At 35.7% G+C, this 21,061-nt stretch overlaps 1 protein-coding gene and 1 pseudogene across 4 annotated transcripts in view; one reads left to right on the plus strand and one right to left on the minus strand.

Annotated features, from left to right (window-relative positions):
- Positions 1 to 19,191, minus strand: part of TENT2 (terminal nucleotidyltransferase 2) — a 69,938-nt gene extending 50,747 nt beyond the window's left edge. For 2 of the 4 annotated variants that reach the window (XM_044266415.1, XM_044266385.1), the window contains exons 1-4: positions 18,554 to 19,191; positions 11,447 to 11,617; positions 11,152 to 11,241; positions 8,367 to 8,604 (exon numbers count right to left, since the gene is read on the minus strand). In XM_044266415.1, coding sequence (XP_044122350.1) covers positions 8,367 to 8,604; positions 11,152 to 11,241; positions 11,447 to 11,580 — 462 coding nt within the window. In that variant the 5' untranslated portion in view covers positions 11,581 to 11,617; positions 18,554 to 19,191. Of the gene's footprint in view, positions 1 to 8,366; positions 8,605 to 11,151; positions 11,242 to 11,446; positions 11,618 to 13,169; positions 13,247 to 18,553 lie in introns of those variants that run through there. The other 2 variants (XM_044266396.1, XM_044266406.1) reach the window with 2 other exon arrangements.
- LOC122918226 lies at positions 13,483 to 13,992 on the plus strand (annotated as a pseudogene).
- Positions 19,192 to 21,061: the final 1,870 nt, after the last annotated feature.

Consider the following 21,061-nt stretch of genomic DNA (forward strand, 5'->3'; position numbering starts at 1 on the left):
TTAAAAATGTGCGAAGGACGTGAACATTCTTCTGAAGAAGATACACAAATGCCAACAAGCACCTGAAAAGATGTTTAACATTACTAATCATCAGGGAAATGCAAATAAAATCCACAATGAGGTATCATTTTACCCTTGTTAAATGCTATTATCAAAAAGTTAAAGATAACAAGTATTGACAACAATACGGAGGAAAAGGAAACCCTTCTACACTGTTGGTGAAAATGTAAATTTTACATTCACATTGTGATATTACAATCACACTGGAAAACAGTAATATGAAGGCTCCTCAAAAAATTAAAAATAGAACTACCATATGATCCAGCAATTCCACTTCTGGATATATATTCAAAAGAAATAAGATCACTATCTCAAAGCAGTATCTGCACTTCCATGTTCACTGCAGCATTAAACACAGTAGCAAGGGACACCTGGGATGCTCAGTCCGTTAAGCGTCTGCCTTCAGCTCAGGTCATTATCCCAGGGTCCTGGGATTAAGTCCCACATTGGGCTCCCTGCTAAGCGGACAGCCTGCTTTTCCCTCTCCCTATCTCTCCCCCTGCTTGTGCTCTTTCTCTGGCAAATAAATAAATAAAATATTTTAAAAAAATAAAAAATAAAAAAATAAACACAGTAGCCAAGATATGGAAACATCCTAAATGTCTATCAATGGATAAATGGATAAAGAAAATGTGGTATATATACATATAAACACCCACACACATTCATATACCCATACACAATATACATACATACCCACACATATACACAGACAATGGAATATTACTTGGCCCTACAAAGAAGGAAATTCTGCCATTTGCAACATGGACAAACCTGGAAGACATTAAGCTAAATAAAATAAACTAGACATAGAAATACTGCATGATCTCACTTATCTTAAATCTTAAAAAGTCAAATAAATAAGTAGAGAGTAGAATGGTAATTATCAGGAGCTGGGAAGTAAGGGGGAAATGGGGTGATGTTGATCAAAGCATAAAAACTTGCAGTTCTAAGATAGTTCCAGAAATACAATGTATAATATGTTGACTTTAACTAATAATAATGCATTATATATACTTGAAATTAGCTAAAAGAGTAGATTTTAGTTGTTCTCACCACAAAAAAATATGGTAAATAAGTGAGATGAAGGACATTAGTTTATTTTATGGTATTCATTTCACAATTTATAGACATTAGAGTATACACCTTAAATATATACAATTTTTGTCATTCACACTTCAAAAAAGCTAGGAAAAAATGAGGTAGGTAGGAGATGTGGGCATACACATTTTAACTACAGTTGACCTTTGAACAACACAGGTTTGAAATGCACAGGTCCACTTAAGACTTTTTTCAATGAATACAGTATAGTACTATAAGTGTATTTTCTTTCATATGATTTTAACATTTGTTGTCCAGCTTACTTTAATATAAGAATGCAGTACCTAATATGGGCGCCTGGGTGGCTCAGTTGGTTAAGAATGCAGTACCTAAAACACATAACATACAGTAGGCTATTAGAGAAGTTTTTTGGGTGTCAAAAATTATACAAAGATTTTCAACTGAATAGGAGGCTGGATCCCCTCATCACTGTGATGTTCAAGGGCCAACTGTATTTGAAATTCAGTGAGCTAGCACTTTACAAACATTTTATCCCCTTTTTAAATTTGTTTCTAAATAAGTAAAATAATGAAACATTTTTAAAGAATTTTTTAAAGATAGAACCTCTAAGAGATCTGTAACTGTCCCTAAGCTGTTACTCCAAGGGTGCCAAGAGGATCCATAAAATTTTCTCCTTTCCAAAATTTAATATTATACAAGAAACTTAAGAATTCATTCATAATCATCTTTTGATTTTACGATCAATACCAAGAATACCTCAGCCTAACCTCATCTCAACTAAAAATTCAAAATCAATTATTTCAATTCACATAGTATCTTCAAACTAACCAGAATTTCCAAAGAACAGTTATAATAGATAGAATTCAGGAGCTTGATTAACTCTTGATTCCTCTACAGCCTCTTTTTTGTCCAGGCAACCATATATTCACCTAAAAGCTAGAGTGAAATAAAAGTTAATTCAGAAAGGTAATTCAGATATCTTACTTAAAGAGTTGTTTGTTAAAACAGCAACTTGAAAAACAGACAAAAGATTTTAAAATGGAAGAAAAAAGTAAACTCAGAGGGTATTCATTTTAAATGAATCTTAAATCTTTAGGTTTCAAAGGGAAGAATATAAAGTTTCAAAAAAGCTTTTACTAACAAACTCTTTCCTTGGAGCTGGCTGAACCAGTTGATTGATATAATATTAATTACAATAAATTTATTATTACCAATCTTAGATCAGTCAGTCATCTACACCGTATAGCAAGTACTGTTTCAAGTTCTCCATTCTATTTCTCTGGTCACAGATTGATTTCCTGCACTCAGCCAATTGCTATTTCAAACCTCCACCATTCTCAAACCTTGGAACTCCCACTTCATTCTCCCCACTCGTAATAGATGACCTTACACAATAACTCAGAAAGAAAACAGGGGAAGCCACTCAACTATGGGAACTCCACATTAACTTCTCCATATCATACCTACAAACTTCCTCGTTATCTATACCTATCTTCCCTTCCTACCCTCCAATTCCAAAAAGCTTTCCTCTTACCTAAAGCCAATTACTCTACCTATAAGCAGGATCCATGCCCCTTCTACCTTCTGAGGAATCTTACTATGATTGTTCTGTTTGCAGAGTGGTTAATCTCTTCTCTCTCTACTAAATCTTTCCCATAAACATTTATATGTGGTTGAAGTTTCTTCAAACTTAAAAAAATCTTTGTTCTAATTTCAAATCTTAAGCTCCTCCCCTTTACAGCAAAACCTCCCCAAAAACAGTTGTATATATGCTTTTAATTTCCATTTCTGCTTTCCCATTCTTTCCACAAACTCTTTTAGTCTTGAATACAGGCTCTTTTTTCTCCCTGAACAATCATATCCACCCTCCTGGCTTCAATTACCATCTATATGCCAATGATGACCAAACATACATTGCTGGTCAGTATCTTTGATGTGAATTCCAGATCTATAATATAAAACTTTCATCTCTAATATCTAATTTGATGTTTCAAATGCACAATAAAGACATGTCCAGACTTCATGAGGCCCCTGCTTACCTCCAATTCTTATTAAACACAAACACACATAAATACTGCTGCTCCTCCATTTTGTTCCACCTCAGTGAATGATCCTACCATGAATCCACGTAGAAGCCTAAAACTTAGAAGTAATCCTCAGTACCCTCTTCTCTATCTAATCTAGTTATTCTCAACCAGAGGCAATTCTGTAGTTTACCACTGCTCTTAGGCTGAACACCAAAATAACATACTAGTTTTTGGCCCTCTTCCCACTTCCCCTACCACACTTCAGCCACTTTTCCCTAATCAACCAAACTTCAGCCACCTTGGCCTTCTTTCAGTTCCTTGCTTACTCCATGTTCCCCTCTATAGGAGGAACCTCAAAGATACTGTTCCTTCTCTCTGAAGCATTCTCTCCAACCCCACCACACTTTCACTAGTTAACCCCTACTCATCCTTCAGATCTCAGCTAAAACGTTACCAGCCAAAACGTGACCATCTCTGACCTCAAAAACATTCTCTCAGCATTGTAATTTTCCTTTGCTGCACTTACAAATATACTTGAATGACTATTCTTTCACTACAGTATATGTATATGGTAAAGAGACTGTGATCACGTATATTTAGCACAACACTGTGATAGAACATTGTAGCATATAGATAACAGCAGTCACAAGTATTTGCTGAATAATAAATAAAAACAGAATCTCTACTCCCAAGTGTTTCAATTGTTACTTTCATTACAGGTGACTTCAGGATTCCTGTCTCTGTCCGCACTTTGCTTCTGAAATATATACTGCCAATTCAACTACAACATATTTTTCTACAATACCAATTAGCTTACAGACAATTGGTAAGTAGGTGAACGGTATCAATTCAACATGTTTGTTGAGTTTATTTGTACATGGAGCTGAAATTATACATCATAACCATAAAGGAAAAAAAAAAGAATTCCTTAGTTTGGCTGCTGCACAGGTAGGAGTCCTTACAGATCTAACACAACTAAAAATAAGTTCCCACCTATTTGGGTTCCCACTAAATTGACGGTTCCCACTCAATAAAGCATCCTGTCAGCTCAAACAGCTCTCTGCTGATGTATTTCCTTCTGTGTCTACTAACAGCAGCCTCACTGACTCAGAGCTCCACCTTTAACTGCCTTGTCTCAATGCCCATCACAAGGCAATATCTCAACTCTATTTCGCACATTTTTAATATACCCTGCAGCAGCATCCAGCCATACTAAGCCGCCTACCCGGTCTGACCAAGTTACTTCCCAAGGTATCAATTATTACTCTTGATAGTGTTCTGGTTACAACATTGTTTAGGTTTTGAGTAGCCTACTCCAGCTCTGTTTTCCCATAGCCCTATATTCTTAGTGTGCAATATGCAGAATACAAGCTTCCTCAAGAGCACAAAAATTACAAAGCTTACCACAATTCCAAATAGTTCTTGACTAGTCCCTCAATTAATTTTATACCCAAAATCCGTATTCCTTATCTCTGTTAGTAGTCCAAAATCAAATCACTGGAGTCACAAATGCCCCCCTCTCTCTTCCCCATATTCAATGATTCCACACATTCTACTAACTCTCCTTATTCATGGTCTCTCACATTTTTCTCACAACCGTATGCCATAACTGAAAGCTTCAGCACATCTCATCTGAATGAATTTAATAGCCTTCAAGGTAATAATCATCCATCTTCCAGGGCCTCCTTATTCCAAGCTCAACTCCACTATACCACAAGAACTATCTTCTCCAAAATGCCAATCTGATTGTGCTATACCTCTACTCAAAAAACTTCTACGGCATTCTACTGTGCATTCAAGGCCCAAAATCACTACCCCATTTCTATCTCACACTGAAGCTCCCATTCACTTCATGCTGTAGCAGAGGTAAACAGAGTTAAACAATACAAATCATTGAGCACACTGCTGGCAAAAAAAGATACTTATTAATATTAGCTATTACCATAACAGATTACCTGGTGTTACAGTCAGTTCTAAGAATGTCATCTCCCTAACCCTGATTTTAAGCACCTTAGGTTCCTTCTCTTTGTATTATCAGAGATAAGGGTCAAATCTCGGTTGTGTCACTTACTAGCTGTGACCTTGAGCAAGTTATTTAGCTTTCTGAGCCTCAGTAAAATTAGGATAATATCCATGTCATAGGGTTGTTGAAAAGACTAAATGACATAACATATGTAGAATGCCTAGAAGAGAAAAGACATCAATAAATGTTAGTTTTCTTTACAAGTGTTCGCTTAAAGAATGAACACAGAACCAATTGCTTGCCTTCTTTTTCCTACAACTAAGCAAGTAGATAGTAGCACTCAAAGAAATTGGCTTAACAACGAAATGTATCTTTACCTTTCTGAAATAAATGCTTACTCCAAAAACATAAGATTTAAGAGAACTTTTTCCTATGCTATCAAGCAAAGAAAAAGTTAACTGATAAGGAACTAAACTTTACTAGATGATATATACTGACTAATATGTTATGTTATTTAATTTACTAAAACAACATATATTTAGTCTATATGCAGAACTAGCAGTTTAGTTAGTTCTAACAGTTAAATATTAAACATATAAATACATGCAAAAATACAGAAAGCTTCAATACTTATAAATTCCATAAAAAATGAGCCTGCATACATACATTAAAAACCCACATATAGTAAAAGATTCTTATACATTCCCTCAAAGAATTGGTCTGATTTGATTTACAGCACAGGCTTTCATATTATAGTATATTATAGCATTACAAGAGTTTCTTTAAAATGAAAAAGCAAAGAAAGGAGAAAGAATGGGGGGTTGGAGGTAGGGAGAGAAACAGTACCAAAACTTCTCAAGTAGTCTTTTCCATTTTATTTTGCCTCTTCCTCCCTCCTCCTGGTTTTGCCTAACTGCTTTCCTACTTTATAATAACAAAAGAATGACGGACCCTTTTTAATAAGTAGTGCTGGGACAAATGGACTAAGCAAAAGAATGAAGCTGGACCCCTACTTCATATCATATAAAAATTAAGTCAAAATGGACCAAAGACCTAAATCTAAGAGCTAAACTATAAAACTCTTAGAATAACACACAGACATTAATCTTTGTGACACTGGATCAGGCAATGGTTTCTTATATATAACACCAAATGCTCAGCAACCAAAGAAAAACAGATAAATTGGACTTCATTAAAATGAAAAGCTTTTGTGTTTTGAAGGACACCAACAAGAAAGGAAAAAGACAAACAACAGAATGGGAGAATATATCTGCAAATCATATACCTGATAAAGGCCTAATACTGAGAATATATAAAGGGCTCATTAACAACTCAACAATAAAATATAAAAAACCTGATTAAAAATGGGCAAAAGATCTGAATAGACAGTTACTCAAAGAATATACACAAATGGCCAATATGTAAATGAAAAGATGACCAACATCATTTGTCATTAGCAAAATGGAAATCAAAATCCCAATGAGATACCATTTCATATCCACCAGGATAGCTATAATCAAAAAGACAGACAACAATGAATGCTGGCAAGGATGCAGAGAAACTGGAACACTTATGCACTGTTGGTGAGAAAGTAAAATGGTGTAGCCACTTTAGAAAACACTTTGGCAGTTCCTCAAAAAGTTATACATAGAGTTACCACATTAACCCAACTTCACTTCTAGGTGTATACCCAAGGGAAATGAAAATATGTCCACACAAAAACTTGTACACATATTTTCATAGTGGCATTATTCAGAATAGTCCAAGACTAAAACAGCCCCAAAGTTGATCAACTGATGAATGCATAAACAAAATAGGCTATATCAATACAATAGAGTATTATTTAACTATAAAAAGAGACAAAGAACTGAAATGTCCAGAATAAGTAAATCCAGAAATAAAAAAATCAATTGGTGGTTGCCAGAGGCAGGCAGGTAGGGTGAGAAGGTAAGGGATGGGGAAGGGACTGCTACTAAGTACAAGACTTCTTCTGGGGGGACGCCTGGGTGGCGCAGTTGGTTGGACGACTGCCTCCGGCTCAGGGCGTGATCCTGGAGTCCCGGGATCGAGTCCCACATCAGGCTCCCAGCTCCATGGGGAGTCTGCTTCGCTCTCTGACCTTCTCCTCGCTCATTCTCTCTCTCACTGTCTCTCTCTCTCAAATAAATAAAATAAAAAAAAAAAAAATCTTTAAAAAAAAAAAATGTTTAAAATAAAAAAAAAAAAAAAAAAAGACTTCTTCTGGGGATGATGAAAACATACTAGAATTAGATAGTAATGATGGTTGTAGAAATTTGCAAATATACTAAAAATCACTGAATCATATACCTAAAAAGAGCGAATTTCATGACAGCTCTCTCTCAAAGAAAAAAAGAATGATAAAGGAACAAAAAGCAGCACAAATGAAGAATGAAGCAAGCGTTCCTTTTTGACCCAATATTTTTTGCACACTTACTATATTCCAGACCTATGCTGGTTGCTAGGAACCCAAAGATGAGTAAAACAAAGTCACTATACTTTTCAGGATCATTCTCCTCAGCCTACAAATGTCGTATTTCTTAAAAATGGAGCAGCTTTGAAAATGCAAAAATAGCAAATATAAGCCATAGACAAGCTAAGAGAATGCAGATATTTATGTTATAAACTCTTACAAATTACGTAGATTTTTTTTGGTGGGGGGGCTGGATTTGCTTCTAATATTAGTGTTTAAATAACACATGGTTCCCCAGTGCTGATAATGTCATTTTTAAAATAATTATTAAATAGCTTCATTTATTTGAAATACTCTTCACAAATAATATTTCAGATAAATCTTTGTCATATCACTCTGAATGTATTGATTTCTCAGTGACTCCTGAACTCTGATTTTTGACATTCAAAAACCTCATAACACAAATACCCCAAAAGAAAATTCTTTTTGACACTTTATTACAATAACCATATGAAAATGTATTTCTCTATAATAAAAATAAGTAAAAACAGAGTACTCTAAACCAAGAAATTGAATGTTCTGAGCCCTAATCCAGACTTTTATGAATCAGAAAAAATCTGATTTCCTGACATGAAAGCTGCACTTCCATAAAAGAACAGCTAACAAAAAATTTAAAAAATCAAATTTAGACAGAAAACTGTGTTAAATAAACAAAGCAAAAAAGGCATATTCAACTTAATCCAAAACATTAGGTATTTCTGGTGTTTTTAATACATTATAAACTTCCCAAAAGGTAAAAAACTAAAATCTACATTATTATTACCTTATCTTTGGCCTCGGGCAGTGTGATTTCTCTAGGTTCTAAAAATGGTATTTCTCGAAAAGGTGGAACACATCTGACTATATCTGGTACATAGTGTGTATGAAACAATGGCGGCATTGAGTATCTTCTTTCACCTGATAAAGGCACTATGTGGTTAACTATAGTTGGCTCTTGGTGGGGTGAATGGAAACGTTGCCGTTTACCGTCAAGAGGAAGGTTTTGTTCATCGCTTAATCTCCTGAAAACAAGCAATATACCTTAGTGATTAAAGCTATAACTGTCTAATAACAAACAGAAAACAATTACAAATATATAAAAAAACACCATTAACGACTCTTTTCAGCAAGGCCACATTAGTTCTCTATGAATCTTTAAATATTTATTATAGGCACAAAAGATCCCTTAAAAATACCTTAGGAAAAATGAATAGTAACAATGCATATAAAAAAATTAATCTCCTACATTTGAACTATCTTAGTGTTTTACCTCACAAGTGCAAACTTTGTAGGAAAACTTCTATTCACATATCACTAACAATAAAAACCCAAATTCTAACAAAGGGAGAGTAAGATTAAGTGAATTGAGTGTCTATATTTTAAAATGCTCTTTAAGGGGCACCTGGCTGTCAGTAAAGTGTGAAACTCTTGATCTCTAGGTTGTGAGTTCAAGCCCCATAATGGGTGTAGAGATTACTTAAAAATAAAATCTTTAAAAATATCTCGTGTGTGTGTGTGTGTGTGTGTGTGTGTGTATTTAAAAGATCTTTAAGTCCACCTATGTTCTGGCTCATCAGTTGGAAAGATCATATTAAAAAGTTATGAAGATAATGAACAACTAAAGAAATATGGAAACTAACTGTATTTCAGATAACAGTAAAGTCTTAATGTTAAATTCCTTGGGCATGAAAAACACATTTTGGTTATATAGGAGAATATCGTTGTTCTTAGGAGGAACACACTGATGTGCTTTGGGGTAGAATGAAGTGATGTCTACAGCTTTTTCATATGGTTCAGAAAAAAAGAAGGAGTAGAGAGAAAAAGAGGCAATAAATAAATAAATGAAGCACAATTTTAATGAATCTAGGAAAATAGCATACAGGGGTTTATTGTACTATTCTTCAAATTTTTCTGAAGGCATAAAATTTTCAAAATCAAAAAGCAAAAGGAAATAAAAAATAATTATTTGTTTAAAAAAATACTTCATTGATACATTAAGTTGTTCATACAGATAACACTTTAGGCAATGGGAAATGGTCTGGGTTCCCTTAAGCTCTAAAATTCCATGGGTCGTAGCCACTTGAAGGTTTTTATTATAACACTCCTTTAGGATTACACGAATTCCTCACTCCTTGATCCACGAAATAAGTGGAACTCCTACTCTGGTAAAAATATACAGTGCTAACAATGTAAGAATATATTTAAGATCTTTTAACATAAAAGTGATGTAGCTTTATATGTTGAATAGATTCTATTGAGAATGCCAATTTTAGTTTTTAAAATGTGTAACCATGAGCCAATGGTATTAACTTTCATTTGTGATTCACAAGTTAGCTATCAGACAACTTCAAAAATATTAAAATCTGAATAAAGTCAATACTTTTAGGATCATTATATAGTTTTCCACAACAACTCTTAAGTACAACTCACAGTGCTTCTAAGCAGAGGATCTAGAGCCAGACCACCTGGGTTCAAATCCCAGTATGCTTCCACCTGAATAACTAGCTGCTTAGCCTCTGTATGCTTCATCTTTCTCAAAAGAAGAGAAGTAACATACCTCATAGAGTGTTGTGAAACTTAAATTATTTGTAAAGTCCTAAGAACAATGCCAATTTAGTGACCAATTATTTCTTAGCTAGTGTTATTTTAAATTGGACATAAAGTTATGGAATAACTACATAGGCTTTAAATAGTAGTATCTTGCCAGTACTGCCAAATTTAATTTTAATAATCATCTCTAAAGTTCTATTACAATGACTTTGTGATACATCCATTTCTTTTAATTGGTTAAGATTAACTGATTCTGATTTCTTTATAGAAAGCTTTAAGTCATGTAGAAATTTTTACTAAAACAATAGTTATTATGGAACCTTACCTGTGTAAGATTGAGATAAATCAATTGTAAACTTTATTGTAAAGAAGGTATTATGGGCTGAGCTGTGTACCCTCAAAATTCTTACAGTTTAGCCCTAATTCCCAGTACCTCAAAATGTAGTTTTGGACATTTGGCCTTTAAAAACGTTACAGTGGTGTCATTAAAGTGGGCCCTAATCCAGAATGACTCGTGTCCTCAGATGAAGAGGAAATTAGAGGACACACAAAACACAGAGGAATGACCATGTAGGACACAGAGAAAGCAGTCATCTACAAACCAAGGAGCGAGGCCTCAATAGAAACCAAACCTGCCTGGACCTTGATCTTTCAGACCTCTGGCCTCCAGAATTGTGAGAAAATAAATTTCTGTTGCTGTTGTGCTTTGTTATGGTAGCCCCAGCAAACTAATACAGAAAACTGCCTAATTTAGTTAATATTTTAATTCAAAGTAGTATTCTGAAGAAATATAGCTTCATTCCATCTAAAATTTGCAGTGTCAGAAATAAATCAACAAAAATATCCCTAAAATTTTTTAAATATATAATAGAAGTTTTAAAATTCTCTGATAGGACTGATCACACAGGTTCCAGAAAATAAAATTTAGGGCATAGTACCCATCCAATCTTAATATAAGAAACACTGATCTACAGTTCTGAGAAATCCCAACTCTTCTTCTAAAATTAAGAAGTACTTACTTCCTTCCTCGAAATAACGGAGATGTTGAGGTCTGTATTGGACTGACATTTCCATACGTCAACTGCTGTAAAGACACAGCTCTTGACAAGCTACCAAAAACACATAAAAAACAGTAGTAATAAACACTTTTACCTTAAAAACAAAAAACCAATTTCATAAAAACTAAATATTTCACTGATCAAAAGAAAATAAGACAATGACATTTTAACTTCAAATGTTTCATATGAAAAGGGTTTCTGTCTAGTAGAAAACAAAATTTATAAATGATATGGACCAAAATATCACCGTACTTACTCTGTATTCTGAAAGTTAAACTGTGCATCTATAAGCTGCTGGTGTGAATAAAGAGTTGGTGAGAGGGCAAAGAAGTTATGTTGTTGATGGTTTGGGGTGAAAGGCGGGCGACCCAAAATTGAGTTTGGGAACATGCTCTTGTTCACTAAAAGTGAACATGTATTCTTCTACCTAGAATAGTTTTAAAAGACAAATTATTATATGTTAAAAATATTGAACTCTTTATTAACTAACATCTACTATTTAAAAGCAATCAGTTACCAAGTTATGAATTTCATTTGCAAAGTTATTTCAAAAGTTTAAACATCAATATGTCCCACTACATGTAACAAAAAACTTGGTAATAATAAATTTTATTTTTTTAACTTTTTTTTTGCTAATGAATTTTAAATCTAGATTAAGATAATTATTATTCAAATAATAGTAAAATATATGCAAGTTTCTTATTTCTTCAAAATTTCCCCTAATATCAACAGATCTTTCAGAAATAAAGTTATCACCACCTACTCTGATAATTAAAAAAAACACCCAATACAGACATTTAATGAAGCCATACAATTCTTGTGTTTATTTATACCCAATCTAATTTATTCAAAGGTATAAGCCATAAGAAGATAACCCGATTCCTAAGATACAGATCTTACAGATCTTCTTAGAGATCTCCTCAAAAAAGGGAAGGAATCTGTACTGCCTAATAACTCTAAAATTCCGAGATTCCCTTCAAAGTCTAAATAACTTCTATAAAGGACATCTAGTAAGAGAGAGCTTGTTCTACAGCAATTGGAAAAATTTATATATAATAGTCCCCCCCCATCCATGACTTCATTTTCTGTGGTTTCAGTTATCTGTGGTCAACTGCAGCCCAGAAGCAAATGATCCTCCTTTGACATAAACTCAGGTCAATAGCAGCCTAACGCTATGTCATAATACACACTTCATCTCATCACATAGGCATTTTATCAACTATAGCATCATCACAAAAAGGGTGAATACAGTATAAGATATTCTGAGAGACAACATTCATAAAACTTCTATCACAGTAGATTATTAAAACTGTACCATTTTCTTCTTAGTTGTTATTGTGCTGAGTTTATAAATTAAACTTTATCATAGGTATGTGTGTAGAGGATAAAACCATAGTATATATATGGGTCAGCAGTACCCAGTTCTAGGCATCCCCTAGGGGTTTTGGACTATCTCCACTGTGGATGGGGAAGAGGGGGCCTACTGTACAAAGCAATCAGAATCATTCAGTGACCAGGTAAGAGACTAGATATTTATACTTTGCAATGACTCATCCCAAAAGGCTGGAAACTTACAAAGAATAGGTTTAGGTAACAAACTGAAAGCAAATACTAAGAAAAATCAACAAAGTGAAAATAGGATTCCCAGCCCACCTCCCAAAACAGGCAACAAGAAAACTCATCTATGGAATAACTGAGAAAAAACTATATAATATAGTAACCAGAGAGCCTATAATATAGTAACAGTTTTCCAAGGAAAAGTTAAGCCTGCTAGGAAGCTACAGTGAAGCCTACTACTGGACCGTCCACCCATATACAAAGAGCTTGCAATTAGATTTCCAGTACCTCTCACTTAAAATAAACATCCACAGATCACCATTAGAAAAAAAAAGATCAAGGAATAAACAAAAACAATGCCAAGAACAAGTTAAAACTCAAAAAAATAATAATAATAATAATAAAATAAAAACACTCCATACATAAAACAAGAATATGCTGTTTTCAGGACACCCGGGTGGCTCGGTCAGTTGAGCAACCAACTCCTGATTTCAGCTCAGGTTGTGAGATCAAGCTCTGCATCGGCCTCCTGTCCTCAGCATGGAGTCTGCTTCCTTCCCCCTCTGCCCAGGGGGAACCTGGCAGGGGAGCAAGGGATCCCCTGCTCACACATTCTCTCTCTCTCTCTCTCCAATAAGTAAATAAACCTTTAAAAAAAGAAGAAGAAGAATCTCAGCTGGTCCACCCAAGAACCCCAGGACCAATCCTAATCCCCCCACACAGTCCCATTCCCACTCCAACAAGATGAAAGAAGCTATCACTAACCAGAAGAAACTCACCAAACTGCAAGTACTAGTGTGCATTAATGGGAAAGGAATTGCTCACGGAAAGAAGGTGGTTCACAGAACGGCTACAGCTTAAAAAGTTAGGGGTAAACAGTATCTCTGGTATAAAAGTGAGTATGTTCACAAACCAAGGAACACTGATCCACTTTAACAACTCCAAAGTTCAGGAATCGCTAGCAGCAAACACTTTGACCATTAAAGGCCACGCTGAGACAAAGCAGCTGACAGAAATCCTACCCAGGGTCTTAAACAAACTCAGTGCAGAGATTCTGACCAGTTCAAGAAGACTGGCTGAAGCTCAGCCCCAAAAATCTGTGGATGGAAAAGCCCCACTTGCTACTGTAGAGGAGGAGGAGGATGCAGTTCCAGATCTTACGGAGAACTCAGAAGAAGCTTCCAAGAATGAAGCAAACTGAACTGAGTCAACTTCTGAAGAAGATAAAACTTGAAGAAGTTACTGGGAGCTGCTCTTTTAAAGTATGACTGCTTTTTAAAATTCTGTTCATGGACCTAACAAAATCTAGATCTCTAATATTTTTATGCCCAAACCCCTTGGATACTGCAGCTCTTTTCAGTTTTTGCTTACACACAATTCATTCACTGCAGCTAATTAAGCTGAAAAAGCCTGGGAAGAAAGTTGGAAACAAGGTTAATAAAGTTCTTTGCCTAAGGGGAAACAAAAAAAAGACTATACTGTTTAAAAATCAAAAAAATCTCTTGGAAATCACAAAATTGAAAGCAGAACTGTTGAGTAAAAAGTTAAAAGATAACATTGAGGAAATCTCTTAGAACAAAAAGGAAAAACAAATGAGGGTAGAAAGGAGGCAGGACAGTAAGAGGAAAAATATAAGAGAATCAAAATTATATGGTCAAACATAACAGAAGTTCCTGTAGAAGAAAACACAGAGAAGGAAATTATCAAATAAATAAAACAAGAAAATGTCCAGGGCTGAAGAAAACCAATCCTGAGAATTAAAGGACCTAATGAGTACAAAGTACATTAAAAAATAAATACACATCAAAGTATGGTGAATTTCAGAATATCAGGAAAAAGAAACTTACAAAATATCACAAAAGAGAAAAATGTTATAAAAGGGCTGACAATCAAAATGTCTTTAAACTCCCTAACAGCAACAGAGGAAACAATAAGACAATGAAGTCAGTGCCTTCAAGCCTCTGAAGAAAATGTTCTCAAGAAGTAATTCCATACCCAACTAAAATAACAAGGCAAGGAAGAACAAAAACATGTTCAGACATGCAAGGTATCAAAAAACAAAACAAAACAAAACAAAACCTGTGATCTAGGAAAAGGGAGATCTGCTCTAGGGCAGAGACAAAGCAAATCCCCTCGGATGATGGCGAAGGGAAGCTACCAGTTTGAATTAGAGCCAAGAAGACAAAGGGTTTCAAGAAGATAGCCAAGAAGAAAAAAACTTAAAACTTTACTGACAGATTATCTGATGTATCTGACCACAGAAAGGAGTTCTGCTAACAGAAAAGAAATAATCGTAGAAACAGAAAAGTAGCAAGTTGAACAGAAATTACTAAATAAACAACAACAACAACAAAAAATCATGTAAAAAAGAAAATACAATCATGACCTACTTGGTTCTCACAATAACACAAACATTAAAAATATTAATTTAGACAAAAACTGTAATAAATTTATTGTATATCATTTATTACATATTAAAGGATTAGGTGTATGTTATATAGTTACATGTTCATATACATTATAATTTAACGATAAGAGAGGGTACATAAAGGTGCTAAATCCTCATTTTCAGCAGATGTCAAATTTAAAAACAAGCTATAGAAGTTTTTTAAGCACTTTTTTTTTTTTTTAGAAGCACAGAGGAAAATAACACTTAAGTAGCTAAAAGAAATGTAGCTGCCTTTGACTATTGAGACCAGATGGCTGGAAAAGCTGGAGCAAGAGAAAAATAGGAGAGTAAAAGACAAAGAGCCGGAGAGAAACTAATAAATCACTCATACAAATTTTGTCTTTTTTTTTGTTTCAATTTTGTGAAATTTAAATACCCAATACTGGCAGATACACAGATAATGAGAACACAGATAATGAAATTCACCAGTCGAGGCTTCATAATGGATTGTGAACAAGAGTCTTGGGCCACCATCAGTTCTCATCTCAAGTGCCCAACTCCCTAATTTGAACAAGAGATAAGGTATTACTTCCAGAAAACAAGAATTTATCAACTCTCTTCAACAGGTCTGTACCTCTTACTAGAGGAGATTTTTCAGAAACAATCAATCCTAGCATAAGTGCTAAATTGTACTCACTAATTTTCACTGCTCAGAGGAAATGGAAATTATCTTGAACCAAGAAGGATTCCAGACAATCCTTTATTAATAAAGTACACTCAATCACAGAAAGCAAGATTCAAGACAAGTAACTAAAGACTTCCTCTATCATTTTCCCAGAATCATGCTCTTTCCTTTTTGGCTTTCTTTATTCTGTTTCCCTGACCCAAACTCCCATAAACATAATTCCTATCCTAAAATTCATGAGAAAATGACATTAAATATAACTTATTATATTTAATTCAAACTCATTATATGTAAAATTCATTATATTTAGTTCAAAATTCAAATAATGAATTTTTCTTGGTATTTCATTTCATTGGAATACAGATACTATAGATCTGCTCAAACAAGGGAAGGAATTTATATTCAGAAAAGCTAAAATTAAAATGTTCTATTTTCAGATTTATTTAAATCAGTTCACAGTTAAAATTTGACACACTCTGTTTACATCTATGAATTATATGCTTGTGTTTTTCCTCTGGACCCGAATCAAGTCCCATATGCATGCATTCAGACTTGAAGACCCCAAATGACATGATAGCCCAGACTTCACCTTATTTCTATCCCATATGTTAAGATCCAAATTGGGAATTAAGTCAAAAGGTGTCTGTCTCCTGGCCCAGTAGCACTCAACAAAGCTAATGACCAAATTATCCAAGGCTTAAGAGCTTACAATGATTACTTAGCCAAAAGTTTACCTTAGGGCAGATATCCTGTTCAGCCTATCCCAAATTCCCAGATAAGCATCAAAACTTTTACAGTCCCTCCACAACAAAATACCTGTCAAGTTCTCCTCATTATGAATCTTGGCCCTCAAGTCTAGCACATAACTAGGCCAGCCCTCACAGTAGGACATTCCTATGGGAATTAACCAACGGCATTCAATGCCCCATCTGCATGACCATGAGAAAGTAAAACAAAGGTCTATGAATTTCAGTTCCTCTTTCTAGTATTTTTTTCTTGTGATTTTGATGAAGAATAATCTAAAATAACCCAAAAATAATAATCTATCATAAATACAAGGGATCATCTTTTAAAGAGAATAGACTTTTAGAGTATAAAATCCAGCAAATCTATTACCACTGTAGCATTAAGGAGACCTCCACAAAATTTTAAATCTTTTTCTTTACAATTTTAAATCTTTTTCTTTACATTCTGAATGAAAGGCTTCTTCACTAAGTCTACTTGATGATCTACATAAAACACTATTCCACATTAACTGTGGTAGCAAGTATGGAAATTCCATGATAAATAAATAAAATCCAGATATTGATGGTATCCCATTTTTCTTAGCTTAAAAATTAACAGTTTCTCAATACGGACATGACTATAAAATAGGATAATCTACAAACTTTTGGTGTGTTTTAAAACCATTGCATTGGTTCTTGTCTTAAGGAAAAAATCTTAAAGTTGCTTCTTGACTAAGGTTGACACAATGGGATACTTACACAGGTTTATTTGTAAATAATCACACATGAGAGACAAGTCTGTTTAAAAGTAGTTTGAGTAATTCCTACTGATACAGTATTTGCTCCTGTAACCCACGACCTGGAATTTCTGTCCTAAACTTGATCTCTCCTCCAATCAATTAGAGAACTTTCTAGGTTATATAATTCCTTCATCAGAATTTCCTAGAAAGCAGAATCTCCCTAGGATAAAAGCCAAAAGCCAGACTGTGGGAACTAAATCAAGTTATCTGTCCACTTTGGCCAAATGCCTTTGATACCCTAAACTCACTTCTTTTCTCCATAGACCAAAAAGCCCAATTCCTAAATCCTGCTCACCCACTGTCAAAACTACCTGAAGGTTTTGAAAAGGACATTCCTTTTCATTAAGAATTAGATTCCATCCAAGCGTTAAAAAATACTGTTGTCATGTAGCTTGAAATGGACGTTTCCTAAATGATTGATAAATAGCCTGTTTCACATAAAGCCCTTATCATGGAGCATTTCCAGATTAGACATAACTGGGGCTAACACCAACAAAATCATATTACCATCACTGGCTAACTACTATGAGCCTTTTGGCTGTCCACGTTAAAAATCTGTACTAATAAACCATACAAGGCAATATATACAAAAATAGTATGTTACCGATAATACAAACACAGATTTAGTGTTCAGTTATGATTTTTTTTTAAGATTTTATTTATTTATTTGACAAACAAAGATCAGAAGTAGGCAGAAAGGCAGGCAGAGAGATAGGAAGAAAAGCAGGTTCCCTGCCAAGCAGTGAGCCCAACGTGGGGCTTTATCCCGGGACCCTGGGATCATGACCTGAGCCAAAGGCAGAGGTCTTAACCCACTGAGCCACCCAGGTGACCGTTATGATCTTTCCTCACAAAATCACATACCACGTATTTGTTAACAAGTTTCGATTTAGCTTGAGTTTTACAGTTTCAGTTTCTTTCTTTTTTGCTCACCCTACTGGTATCCGCTATCTAAAGAACTACTGCTATGTTAAACAAAGAACTAAAAGAGAGAAAACAAGACAGGGTTATTTGGATAATCCAGATATTGAGACACAAACACCATCGTGTTCTGGCCTAGAGAGATGAAGAGTCTAACCACAGAGGCTTAACGGGAAGAGTACAACAATCTGATAGACTTCAGAACTGTACACTTTCCTGTAAAATGAAGAACTGAGGCCCATTTAATTAAAGTCTTAAATTTTGAAATATTAATCCAGATATTTACCTTAGTTTTTCACCACCCTTTGAAACACCATGCAGAGGTCCCAAGACAGTCTTCCTCTTATGGTCCTAGACTGAGAACCGGGCGCGAGGAAGGGAAACGAGTGGAAAAAGAAAGCAGTCCTAAGATTCTTCAAAAAGTGCAACAGCTTGGGGGGGCGCCCATATGTCCGGGACGTCTAAGAAATAATGCCGGAACTTCCCACGCAAACCTAAAAGTGCGGTTTCAGGAAAAGTTCCCCGAGCCCCGCCCCCCCGACCTGGGCCTACGCGGTTGCTTCCTTTTCCGAAACCCACTAACTCACAGCTGTCCTTGGGGAAGGCTAAGCAGGGCCAACCGGCACTGCCCGCCCAGAAGCTCCAAGGCCGGAGCAGCGAGGGTCCGGCGGCGCGCGGTAGTAGCTTTCGCCCCAGCCAAAAGCAGGTAGTGGCCTGCGGAAGGGCTAGGCCGGGCTCCGGTTCCGAATTGCAACCTAAACCCCAGGTGCGGCGGCCGGGGCGGAGCGACAGAAGAAAAGACAGGGCTAGCAAGCGTGTGGGAGGTTCGGGGCGGTAGCAAGAAGCGGAAGACCAAAAAGTCGCCGAAAAAAAAAGGCGTAGAAAGCCCTGTCAGGAACACCCGGAAGACCGCCACGACCCCGGACGGGAACCGCGAGCAGGGAACTAGAGGTCACACTTCCGGTAGCCGCCCCCGCTTCCAGCGAGCGCTTTGCTGGAGTGCGCAGACGCACGACTGCTGCAATCCGGTTATGGCCGGGGGCGGACACTTAAAGACAGTGAGCGCGAGTGGGGAAAGGGAGAGGACAGCCCTGAGACACGGAACTCTAGGAGTTCGGCCGAGGCGCGGTCGCGGAAGGCTCCTTCTGGCCACTACCCGACCTGACGCCCAGTAGCTCTTGCTCTGATACGCACGTTTTCTTGCTCCTTCTTGTCTCAGCCGGATGACTCCTCCCCCGAGAAGCTTTTCCTGACCCTTTTCCCTCACTCAGCACCAGATCTGAAATAGGCTTTGTTTTTTACCCTTCCAGTGAAGTGAAATTCTCTTGGAGTTGAGAATGCCTTGTCTCTGAAGTCTGCACTCAGTCCTCCGCTTTTCCTAATATATAGCATTCCCGAATTCAATAAATATTTAATTACTGTTCTGGAGTGAGCTTTAACGGTTGTGAAAGTATCTAAGTTGTTGGGATTTGTTAATGTCAATCTTTTAACAGCACTAGTTTCCTTTTAGTACCTACAGAAGAATTTCTCATTTCTGAAATTGGTAGTTTGTGTAATCTTTATTTTTTCCTGATGGTTCTGGCGAGAGGCTTATCAACTTTACGGATCTCAAGTCCCAAAGCATTCTTGTTTTCATAGGTTTTCTTTCCTATTTCATTGATTTCTGCTCTTAGGTTTATTTCCTTTCTTTCCTTTTTTTCTTAACTTTTTAAAGTTTTTTGTTCATTATTTGCTAGTTTTTTAACTTAGAAACCGAGATCACTGATTAGAGATGTTTCTTTTGTAATACAGGCATTTGGTGGGATGTGTCCCTCGGAATATTGCTTTAACTACTTTTCACACATTTCAGTATGTTTTCTTTTTTTTCATTTCAAAATACTTTCTTAGATTTCCTCATAGATTTTTTTTTTTGACCCATGGGTTATTAGTGTGTTAGGTAGTCTACAAAAATTGAATTTTCCAGACATCTTCCTGTCGCTGATTTCCACTTTTATTCCATTATGACCAGATAATATACTTTGTATAATTTCAATCATTTTCAATTTATTGAGACTTATTCTGTGACCCAGAATATGGTCTGTCTTGATAAATATTCATATGCATTTAAGATGAATGTGTATTCTACAGTTGTTGAATGAAATGTTCTACAAACGTCACTCACGTCAGGTTTGTTGATATTTTTGTTCAGATCTTCTAAATCCTGGGGGATTTTCTGTCTTCTTATCCTATTAAGTATTAAGAGAGGAGTATTGAATTAACTATAATTACGGTTTCTTCTAATTCTGCTTGTTCTATCAGTTTTGCTTCATGTATTTTGAACTCTGCTATTAATTGCATAAACTTTTTTTGCTTTTATAATTGTTATTTAGATTAATTTGTCCAGGGTGAAATTCACTACGTAAATTATGAAATGATCCATTTTATAAATAATCCACTTCATAAAACCTCTTTTCTCCTGCTAATATTTTTTGCTCTAAAGTGTACTTTGAAAAAAATAAAAAATAAAGTGTACTTTGTCTGATGGCAGTATAGCCACTGAGCTTTCTTTTTTGTAATGTTGACAAGATATATATATATGTATTTTTAAAGATTCTTTGAGAGACAGAGTGCCCTCTCCCATGCATGGGAGCAGAGTGAGGGCTAGAGGAAGAAGGAGAGAATCCCAATCCAACTTCACAATGAGCATGGAGCCATGGGGGTTTGAGGGGGGACTGGATCTTATGACCCTGAGATCATGACAGTCAGAACCAAGAGTCACACACTAAACTGAGTCGTCCAGGTGCCCCACGTATTT

Source organism: Neovison vison, chromosome 1, assembly GCF_020171115.1.
Source record: "Neovison vison isolate M4711 chromosome 1, ASM_NN_V1, whole genome shotgun sequence".
Lineage (NCBI taxonomy): Eukaryota > Metazoa > Chordata > Mammalia > Carnivora > Mustelidae > Neogale > Neogale vison.